At 45.4% G+C, this 11437-nt stretch overlaps 1 protein-coding gene across 3 annotated transcripts in view; it reads right to left on the reverse strand.

Annotated features, from left to right (window-relative positions):
- TMOD1 (tropomodulin 1) overlaps window positions 1–11437 on the reverse strand; it is a 93690-nt gene that overhangs the window by 39670 nt on the left and 42583 nt on the right. For all 3 annotated transcript variants that reach the window (XM_017887563.1, XM_017887564.1, XM_017887565.1), the window contains exons 3-4: window positions 7929–8085; window positions 1153–1272 (exon numbers count right to left, since the gene is read on the reverse strand). In XM_017887563.1, the coding sequence (XP_017743052.1) occupies window positions 1153–1272; window positions 7929–8085 (277 nt within the window). The remainder of the gene's footprint in view (window positions 1–1152; window positions 1273–7928; window positions 8086–11437) is intronic.

Consider the following 11437-nt stretch of genomic DNA (forward strand, 5'->3'; position numbering starts at 1 on the left):
CCCCCCCCGCCCACTGCCAAAGGCTTCTACGAGGGCCATGTATTCTTCCTCGAGCTTGACAACACTAATAATGTCCAAATCTCTGCCCTGAATGGGAACCCCCTGTAGCACTCCAGACCTTCCTATACAACTGACCCCACTTGGGTGCCCCACAGGTGCCTCAAGTGCCACAGGTTGTAAACTGAACTCTGTATCTCCCCTCTTCCTGCTCCTCCCTTGCCGTCTGTCACTAATGGCACCGACACCACTTAGTGTCTGAGGTTACCCTGCTTGACTCTTCCAGCTCGCTCTCACAACGAATCAGTCACAGGCATCTCCTTCTACCCTCTCCCCTGCCCACCTGCCTTGAGGCTTTCCCCACCCCGCCCACCCTCCTGCCATCACCTGGGCTATGATTAGCAGTCTCCAAGCTTGCAGAATAAAAACCCACCCACTCCCTGTGTCAGGGAGCACAGTAGGTGGGGAGGGAGTGTACAGGGTGCCGGATGTAGCCAGAGCCTGACCCTCCTGGGGATGGAACACCACCGGCAGTGGGACAGAGACTAGACAGGAGCAGCAGGGAAGTCGGGGGAGGTGGGGAGGGGGGCAAAGGGCTCTGAATATCAGGCCACCTTCTGGAGTTTCGGGGGTAGTTTGTGAAGATCGTATGGAAACACATATGAAGATGGAGGGCGTGGGGCAAATATGCAATATACAAGGGTGACCCCTCAAAGCCCGGCTCGCTGAGCCGACTGCAGGCAAAATGCAAAGTTGTAAAAATCGAGCCCTTAGTGAACCTCCCAAGCCAACGACACCAGAGGCCCTCTGTCTGTTTTCCCTCTATCCTCTCTTCCCAAGTGGCTTGGGCAGGATTCAATGCAAATGGCTGGGAAAGGGCATCTGTGGGCTCTCCCTGAGATACATCCCCATCCCTCTGGCATGGGGTCTCATGGCAACAACAGATGGCTCCCTGGTGTGGTGGGTTTGTGTGGTTTTATCTCTGTTTTCCTTGTTTTGTTTTTTGAGAATGGATTTTTGCTTTAACACTCTTGGTCTCCTCTAGTTCTTAGAAATAGAGAAGGTGTTCATGCTGAAATGAGCCCTACAAGGCTCCCTGCAGATGTGGGTCAAATCCTTCTGGAGGATGTGGAAAGCTCCTGGAACGCCTCTTACCTGCAATGTCACAGAGTTCTGCATCTGAAGCATTTGCCAAGGCTTCCTCCAGCTCTGGTTCCAGCGTCACACTTTCCAGCACAGGATCCATTGGCTTCTGCTTAGGAACCCAGACCTTTCCTGCAAACACAGAGGGGACCTGTTACGGGAGTGGTTGCAACGGAGCAGCCTCTGGCGATGGCCCTGTGTGGACCAGAGCCCTGTGGGTCCCTCCATGCTGACAGTCCCTTCAGGTTTCTCCCTCTGGGGACCAACTTCCCCAAAGAACAGGAATCAGGGATCTCTAACACAGCACCCCTCACACTTGACAAGAATGATTTTATAACTTGGTCCAAGCCAACTACCCTCTATCAAAAGCATTGGTCATGACCAAACAATCTGTAAGTAGGAAAAAAATATCACAGAAAAATTTCATAGAATGCCAGGGTCTGAGATACCCTAACCAAAGGTTCTGAGACCTTGGGGAAATGAGAGAAAAATATATAAACATTTCTAAACAAATAAATAAAATATGAAAAGGGAGAAAAAATGCATCCCTGCCTCATTATCATATTTTTAAAGTGTCAGATTCATAACGGAATGAGGGGAGTAAAGAGGTACATATGAGGATGGTCACTGTCATGCCCACCCACAGGAATTGGCGAAGAAATTATGGTGCATCCATACAATGGACTTCTAGCAGTTAGTATAAAGGATGATGGCGATTGCTACTTACTAAGAAGGAGAATGCCTAGGACAAACGTTGTTTGAAAAAGGCAAACTTACAAAGTAGCACGAACAATTTAATTCCATTTATATGAAATTGCATATGTGTATTTATTTACTCAACAACATTTATTGAGTGCTTCTTATGTGCCAGGCACCTTCCTGGGGGCTAGGGGACAGCAATGAGTAAAATCCTCAAGAGTTTCTGATGTAGTGAAAGGAGACAGATAATAAACTTACAAAGATATGGAATGGTATTAAGCATTATGGAGAAATATAAAGCAGGACAAGGGCCTAGAAGATGACAGGGTGGAATGTGGGTGGGGTGGGCACCGCTGTTTTGGGAAGTCTAGTCAGAGGACGCCTCACTGAGATGATAGCCTGTGACCTGGGACCTGATAGAACTAAGGAAATGAGCCCCTAAGATCAGGAACAAGACAAGGGTGCCCACTTTTACTGCTGCTATTCAACATTGTACTGGAAGTTTCAGTCAGAATAAATAGACAGGAAAAAGAAGTCAATGGAATCCAAACTAGAAAGGAATAAGTAAAATTGTTTCTGTTTGTAGGTGACATAATCTTATGTATAGAAAACCCTGAATTTCCATACAAAAAAACCTATTAGAACTAATAAAGTCAGCAATATTGCAGGGTACAAGATCAACATGCAAAAATTAGTGGTATTTCTGTACATCAGCAATGAAAAATTTGAAAAGCAAATTAAGAAAACAATTTCATTTATACTACATCCAAAGAATAAAACTCGGGAATAAATTCAGCCAAAGGGGTGAAAGACTTGTACAATGAAAATTGTAAAACATTACTGAAGGAAATTAAAGACCTAAGTAAATGGAAAAAACACTTGAAGTTCATGGATTGGAACACTTCATAGTATTAAGATGGCAATGCTACCCAAAGCAATCTACAGATCCAATGTAATCCTTATCAAAGTTCAATAGTCCTTTTCCCAGAAATAAAAAAGGTGATCCTTAAATTCTTATGGAATTATGGGCCACAAATGCCAAAACAATCTTAAAAAAAAGAGCAAAATTAGAGCACTCATACTTACCGATTTCAAAACTTACTAAAAAGCTAAACAGTGTAGTGCTGGCGTAAGGACAGATAGATAGACAATGAAATAGAATTGAGAGTCCAGAAAGAAACCCAAACATCTATAGCAAATTGATTTTCAACTAGGGTGCAAAGTCCATTCGATGGGGAAAGAATAATCCCTTCAACAAATAGTATTGAGACAACTGAATATCCACATGCAAAAGAATGAAGTTGGACCCCTATTTCACACCATATGTAAAGTTGAACTCAAAATGGAATGACTTAAATATAAGTTAAAACTATAGGCTGGGCGCAGTGGCTCACGCCTGTAATCCCAGCACTTTGGGAGGCCAAAGCAGGAGCATCACCAAAGCGGGCGGATTACGAGGTCAGGAGATAGAGACCATCCTGGTTAACACAGTGAAACCCCGTCTCTACTAAAAATACAAAAAAAAATTAGCCAGGTATGGTGACGGGCGCCTGTTAGTCCCAGGTACTCGGGAGGCTGAGGCAGGAGAATGGCATGAATCCAGGAGGCGGAGTTCGCAGTGAGCCGAGACCATGCCACTGCATTCCAGCCTGGGCGGCAGAGCGAGACTCCGTCTCAAAAAAAAAAAACACAAAAAAAGCTATAAAATTCAGGCCGGGCACGATGGCTCATGCCTGTAATCCCAGCACTTTGGAAGACTGAGATAGGCAGATCCCCTGAGGTCAGGAGTTCGAGACCAACCTAGCCAACATGGCAAAACCCCCTATCTACTAAAAATACAAAAATCAGCCGGGTGTGGTGGTGCGTGCCTGTAGTCCCAGCTACTCGGGAGGCTGAGGTAGGAGCATCACTTGAACCCGGGAGGCGGTGGTTGCAGTGAGCCGAGATTGTGTCACTGCACTCCAGCCTGGGACACAGAACAAGACTCCATCCAAAAAAAAAAACTATAAAATTCTTAGAAGAAAACATAAAAACATAAGGGTGTGTCTCCATGACCTTAGAATTGGCAGTGGAGTCCTAGATATGATAACAAAAACACCAGCAACAAAAGAAAAAAATAGATCAACTGGACTTCATCAGAATTTAAAAGTTTTGCGCATCTAAGGATACTATCAAGAAATTGAAATGACAATATACAGAAGGGGAAAAATATTCACAAATCATATATGTGATAAGGTCTAGTATCTAGAATACAGAAAGAACTTTTACAACTCAACAACAAAAGGAAAAACAACCCAATTTTAAAATGGGAAAAAGATTTGAATAAACATTTCTCCAAAGAGGATATACATATGGCCAACAAGCACATGAAAAGATGCTCAACATCATGGCTCGTTAGGGAGATGCAAATCAAAACTACAATGAGATACCACTTCACACTCATGAGGATGGCTACAATTTTAAAAAATGGAAAATGCATGTTGGCAACAATGTGGAAAATTGGAGCCCTCATACGTTGCTGATTGGAGTGTAAAGTGGTATGGTTGCTATGGAAAAGAAGTTTAGCAGTTACTAAAAAAATTAAACATAGAATTACTATATCATTCATCAATTCCACCCCTAGGTATATACTCCCAAAGAACTAAAAACAGGTATTCAAACAAATACTTGTACAGGAATGTTCAAAGCAGCACTGATCACAATAGCCAAAAGGTGGAAATAACTGACATGTCTATCAGTGGATGAATGGATAAAAAATTGTGAAATATCGTTCAGGTATAAAAAGGAATAAAGTACTGATTCGTGCTACAACATGGATGAGTCTGGGAAACATTGTGCTCAATGAAAGAAGCCAGACACACAAAGTCACATATTGTATGATTTCATTTGTAGGAAATACACAAAATAAGTAAACCCATAAAAACAGATTGGTGGTCACTAGGGGCTGGGGCAGAGGGAGTGGGAGAGTCATTAACTGTAATAGGTACAGGGTTTTATTTTGGAGCAACAAAAGTGTTTTGGACCTTGATAGAGGTGGTGGTTGCACAATGTTGTGAATTGTTCATTTTTAAATGGATAAGTTTATGTTATATAAGTTTTACCTCAATTTATAAAAACCTACACAGCTCACAGTAGCTGTTGACGGAGGATAAGCTGAAGGGAGTGCAGGTGGAGGTACAGAGATGATTAGGAGGTCGGTGTGGGTGCAATACCAGGGTTGTAGTGGTAAAGGTTGAGAGGGAGTGGGAAGCGCATAGAGAAATGTCCAGAAAGATATTCCCTAAAATGGGATCAGTGCTTATTTTCAGTGAAGGAAATGATTTTGAATTACTTAGCTTTATTTTGTAAATTGTTTACAGCAAATATCAATTACCTCTATCAGCAAAACACACAACAGAATCATTTGGGGAAAAAAATGTATCATAGCTTCTATTAATATCAGATTCCAGGGATCCAGAAAAGAGGAAAACGTAAAAGGAAAATAAAATCCCTAAAAAGGAACTCAAGTATTAAAATGACTAAAGCAATGGCTGAGATGAATATTCAATAAATATTTAAGACCTGTGGTGTATTATACCCCATAACAGGTTCCTCCAGTGAGGATGGCAACTCTGAGCCACTGTAAGAGGTACCTAGACTTCTTCCCTTCATCTTACTAGTGGCACGTGAATGTGATGGCTGGAGCTTCAGCAGCCAGATAGACCATGAGGACAAAGACAGGTTGTAGGGGTGGCAGAATGAAAAGCTGGAAAGGGTTGTGATCCACGATGCTAAGCAATATGCCTTGCTAGCCCTGGAATGCCTAGGGCAGGACTGATTTGTGTACCGCTCAGACTCCCTTCCCCATCCCTCACACCATCCTCCAGGTCCTCCCCTGGGAGGGGTGTGGGTACGTGAGGAAGTGGACGACAGCAATGACTCACCTCGCTAGGTATCCACCCAGGTCTGCTGCCCATCCCCACTCCCTGCCCTTGTCCTCACCTTCTCTCCTGCCATCCCCTCCAAGATCCCTCTGACCATGCACTCCTTTCAAAATTCAGAAGTTCTATAATCTAGATGCCCCTGAAGCCTCCCTGGACTTCCAGCTTTCAGAGAAACCCGGACTGAGCTCCAAGTCCAGGGTTTGGAATGGCTCGAAGTCCTCTACACAATGTCTACCCCCTCATTTTATGAAGCAGCTACTTAGTGCCGGGCACTGTGAGAATACAACAGCGATACAGGGGTGCCAGCCACAGACGTGGACCCGGAGCTCACAATGCTTGCATTCTTAGGGGTGGAGGGAATGGAAGAGACTGAAAAGAAATAATTAATTACACAATTAATTAGAATTAGTGCTTTCATTCAACAAATATTTATTAGGTGCCTTCTATGTGCTACAGATTTATTAGGTGCTGGTGATGAACAAGACAGATATAGTCTTTGCACTTGTGTAGCTGATATTCTAAGGAAGTAGTGCACAAATCCAGTAAACATTTATTTAATTTTAGCTCATCTATTCATCCAACAACTCTCTACTCAACCCTACTATATGGCAGGCCTCGCGCTGGCTGCATGCTGGGAGTACCACTTGAGCAAAAACAGCCCAAGTGGTTGCCCTCAGGGAGTTTACAGGCTAGTGAGAGAGATAGATGAAAAATAAAGAGGTGCTGATAAGATGTGAGTTGCTCTGAAGAACACACACAGGCTCCTGTGTTGGAAAATAACCAAGCGGGGGAGTTGGAGAGGGACTGCCTGTCCTGAACAGAGTAGACAGGGATGGTTTCCCTGAAAGAGAAGACTGTACAGTTGAGACCTAAAGGTCAATAACAACTAATACTTGAGTAGCATTCACTTCCTGCCAGATGCTGTTCTAAGCGCTTGACAGACATCTGAACTCACTTAACCTTCATTACAACCTCCTGAGGCTGGTATTTTCATCATTCCTGTTTCACAGAGAAGGAAATGGAGGCACACAGTAGGTTAAAACATTTACATATGTTCACATAGCTAGTAAGTGGTAGTGCCAGGATTGCAACTGAAATAGATCGAGCTCCAGGCTGCTTCTGACCATTATATCTTACCAGGCAGGAGGAACCAGCCATGAAGAAGACAGCATGGAGCTGGGCAGCAGGATCAGCACTCCAGGCGTAGGGAGTATGTGCAAAGGTCCTGAGGTGGAAAGTTTGAGAAGAGCAGAAGGAGGCCTATGGGACAATGGGATGAGGAGGGTATAGGAGGGGGCAGAGGGTTTGGAGAGCAATGGGAAGTCCTAGAAGAATGGTTGATTAGGGAGGCCCTCTCTGTTCGCCCGGGGCCTTCAAGATGGCTTGCCTCAGGCTGGAGCAGAGAGTATAAAGGGACAGACGAAGAAAGGGAAGCTGCAGCTGCCAGAGAGAGGAACTTTGGAGAAAGAGCAGAGAGAATCCGGGTGGAGATCATTAGTGCGTCTCTAGTCCCTGGTTTGCATAGGATGGTCCCTACTTAGGCCTTATGCTTTTTTGTTTTGTTTTGTTTTGTTTTGAGATGGAGTCTTGCTTTGTCGCCCAGGCTAGAGTGCAATGGTGCAATCTTGGCTCACTGCAACCTCCCCTCCGTAGTTCAAGCGATTCTCCTTCCTCAGCTTCCTGAGTAGCTGGGACTACAGGCCTGTGCCACCATGTTTGGCTAATTTTTGAATTTTTAGTAGAGACAAGATTTTCACCATGTTGGCCAGGCTGTTCTCAAATTCCTGACCTCAGGTGGTCTGCCTGCCTGAGTCTCCCAAAGTCCTGATGTCATTATTAACAGTTTCTTCTTTTACTCTCAAAACTGTCTAGGTTTGCATTTAAAAAAAAAAATCAGGGCATCCTAGTGAAAGAGGGTTTAGGGAAAAGTTTTGCTGATTTGAGTGGATAGGAGTCTTTCCTCAGTCTACCCCCAAAACTTCATGAAATCTACATCATCCATAGATGCTTTTGAAGTTGGGTTTGGGTGTTTTGGCCAGGCAGGGATGAGGACAAGGAGGCCCAGTCACATTTGGCCCAACACAGGGCCTGGCAGGGCCTGGCATACAGTCAGCACTCAGTGGTGCATGGGGAGTGGCATATTATAACAGCAACATTGTTCAGTACCTCGTTTCTCCCCTGTGTAGGGGACCAGATCTTCTCGGTCCTTAAACTCCTTTGCTTGCTTTTCCAAGTGATCCAAGAGCTCCTCTCTTTTAAAGGGGCCCGTGGGCGCCTTGGTGGTCTGATCCTTCTGCCTCAGGCCTGCAGGCAGCAGTGCATTCTACAGTGGAGGTTGTGGGGGGCAGGAGAGAGAGAAAGAGAGAGAGAGAAAGAGAGAGTGGTCAGCTGCTGAAGACTTGCACTTCTCCAGAAACTCATCATCGAACAGCAGGGAACTCAGAGTTCATGGAATCCATGGTGTCCCTCATTTTACATGTAAGGAATCTGAAACCCCAGGATGGGGAGGGACTTGCCCAAGGTCAAAGGCAGACAAGGGGCAGAGAGAGGCTAGGACTCAGGTCTCTCAATCCTCCAGCACGTCCCTGCCTCTAACATTTTTGAAGGAGAGGAGGTGAGGGGTCAAGCAAGGCAGCCGACTCCAGCCTGAGCACAGAGGGCACTGAAAGAGCATCTGTTGAGTGACGAATATGATTGAGTTGTTGTTTGGATGCATAAAGATATTTACAGGAGTTGAGTTGAGTATCAAGTGGTTGGAGAGAGAAGAAGCCAAAAGGGGGTTGAGCTGGGGCCCTGGATGGAGAATCAGGCAGGAAGAGGCAGACCAAAAAAAAAGCTGGAGAAAGGCCCAGGAAAGCAGCGAGGTGAGCAGTGCCCTGCAGAGCTAAGAGGTGGACGGGGCATGCTTTCTGGCCACAGCCCCTGCTGGCTCTATCCGCTGCCTTCTAACCTCCTGACGGGTCTGTGCTCACGACACACTGGTGGTTAAATATTTTGAACGTCGCCCTTGGAGATGGGTATCTCAAGAAACATAACATCAACCAATTGTTCCCTTCTCTTCTTCAAACATAAGCAGGCTTCTAGGTGTGGGCTTACTGCTAAAGCAGATTCCTATTAGGGGGGATTGGAGTTACTCTCATGGGCTTCACTTTAACTCAGGCCCTGATACCTTAGGGAGTCAAAGAAGTTTATAGCTGCAAGGATGCTTGGAGACCATCTAGTACATATGCTCTCCCATTAGGGGAGACTGAGGCCCGGAGCAAGGAAAGATTTGCCCAAGGAGTTTCAGGACAGATCTAGAACAAAAACCAGGGTTCTTCTTCAGATCTACGGGAGCAGGATAATCTTCATTTCTAATTGTTGTGCGCTCCCTGTTCCCTGCACTTGCAGAGCTAGTGGGGAATACATGGGCGGCTGGTATGGGGAGAACATCACCCAAAAGATATGCACCTTCAAACTGACTAAATTGAAGTCATTCCACCTCCAACCTCTTTTTTCTTTTTTGAGATGGACTCTCACTCTGTTGTGCCCAGGCTGGAGTGCCGTGGCGCGATCTCGGCTCACTGCAACCTCTGCCTCCCGGGTTCAAGCGATTCTCCTGCCTCAGCCTCCTAAGTAGCTGGGATTACGGGGGCCCGACACCACACCTAGCTAATTCTTTTTATTTTTAGTAGAGACGGGTTTCACCATATTGGCCAGGCTGATCTTGAACTCCCGTCCTCAAGTGATCTGCCCACCTCGGCCTCCCAAAGAGCTGGGATTACCATTCCCAGCACCACTTCCAAACTTTGTACCATCAAAATGCATATCTTCAGTCACTCTCACAAACGCCAAATCCTTTTCTGAAAGCCGCCTCTGTGAGGGGAACGTTATCAGGCATATGAAGATCACTGTGTGCCTGGCACATAGAGGGATACAGCTTGGGAGGGAATACTACTGTTTAAGGAATCCTTTTTTTTTTTTTTTTTTTGAGATGGAGTCTCCCTCTGTCCCTCTGTCACCCAGGCTGGAGTGCAGTGGCGTGATCTCAGCTCAATGCAACCTCCATCTCCCAGGTTCAAGTAATTCTTCTGCCTCAGCCTCCCGAGTAGCAGGGACTACAGGCACACACCACCACACCTGGCTAATTTTTGTATTTTTAGTAAAGACGGGGCTTCACCATATTGGCTAGGCTGGTCTTGAACTCCTGACCTCATGATCCACCCGCCTCGGCCTTCCTAAGTGCTGGGATTACAGGCATGAACCACCACGCCCAGCCTAACTAATGCATCATTTTTTAAAAGGTGTACTATGCTTAACACCACAGTGCTGTTTCAGTAAGAGTCGTAGCTGTAAGATCAGGAGACCGGGGTGCGATCCTGCCTCTGGGAGGGTTGTAAGTGAGCAGGGCCCACCCAGCACAGAGACCAGACAGACAGACAATGGGCTTGGCAGGTGGTGCTGGTGTACTTGCAGAAAGATTTAGGCCACGGATCAAAAGAGACACTGGGAGTTGGAGCTTTTTATGAGAGGATAGTAGGTAGCAAATCAAGGCCTGACTGACTTTGGGGTGGGGGGGTATCAGGAACATAAGTGATGCTTCACACATCCCAGTTTTCCTTAAGCAGCAGTTCTCAAGTATTATCCACCATGATAGGCAGGACAGGTGATGCTCCCAGGTGAGCCATGCTTCTGTGGGCATGTCCCAGGTTTGATGGGACTTCCTGTAGCTAGCTGTGTGTGCCCATGCTTTCTATTCCACATCAGGGAGCTTACTGTGATGCAAGAGAATGAGACAATACCTCACTGCCCTGCAAACATCAATGTGTGACTGCCCATAATGAATAATCCAAAGTCTTTGTGACATACCTGCACTTCATATTTGACCCTACATCAGGCTTAAGCCCTGACTTGGAGTAATAATGATCCAACTACACAATCTTGGGCAAGTCCCCTCAATCTCATCGTGCCTCAGTTTCCATGGCTGTAAAATGCAAATAATGAGAGTTGCTCTTTCATAGAGTGGTTGAGAAAATTAAACTAGATAATGCAGAAAGTGCGCTTAGCACAGCACCTAACACAGTGAACGGTCAGAAATGTTTACTTAGGATCACTTCTATTGTTACATAATCAGGTAAAATATATGTTAACAGGAGATTGGTTACCCAAATATATATATTAAGCAGGGAATGCATTATCCAAGGATAAATGCAAAAAACTAAAATACACAATTATAAAATGAATTAAGCACTGAAAGCAAGTGCTCATGCTTCTTAAGGATCCCCACAGGGAAGGCCTACAGATTTTCATTACCATAAAGGGTTTTAATGGCAGTAAGATGCTGGGGCATGTTCTGGCCCCAGAAAGGCTAAGTATTGTGATAGAAGAAATTCAGGGGTTGTAACTGAGGGGAGAATGGTTTGCAAACTCTCATCTCTTTTCGAATCTATCTGGTAGAGGCCACGGATTTAGTTAAAATACAGTTTCTCAACCTCAGCACAACTGACATTCTGGGCTGGATACTTCCTTGTCATGGAGGCCGCTCTACCCACTAGAGATTGTTTAGCAGCCTCTCTGCTCTCTATCTCCTAGATTCTAGTAGCACTGTCCCCCCAGTTGTGACAACCAAAAGTGTCGCCAAACATTGCCACATTTCTTTTATTTCCTCCCTCCCTCCCTCCCTCCCTCCCTCCCTC

This window comes from Rhinopithecus bieti, unplaced genomic scaffold (assembly GCF_001698545.2).
Source record: "Rhinopithecus bieti isolate Rb0 unplaced genomic scaffold, ASM169854v2 scaffold_16773, whole genome shotgun sequence".
Lineage (NCBI taxonomy): Eukaryota > Metazoa > Chordata > Mammalia > Primates > Cercopithecidae > Rhinopithecus > Rhinopithecus bieti.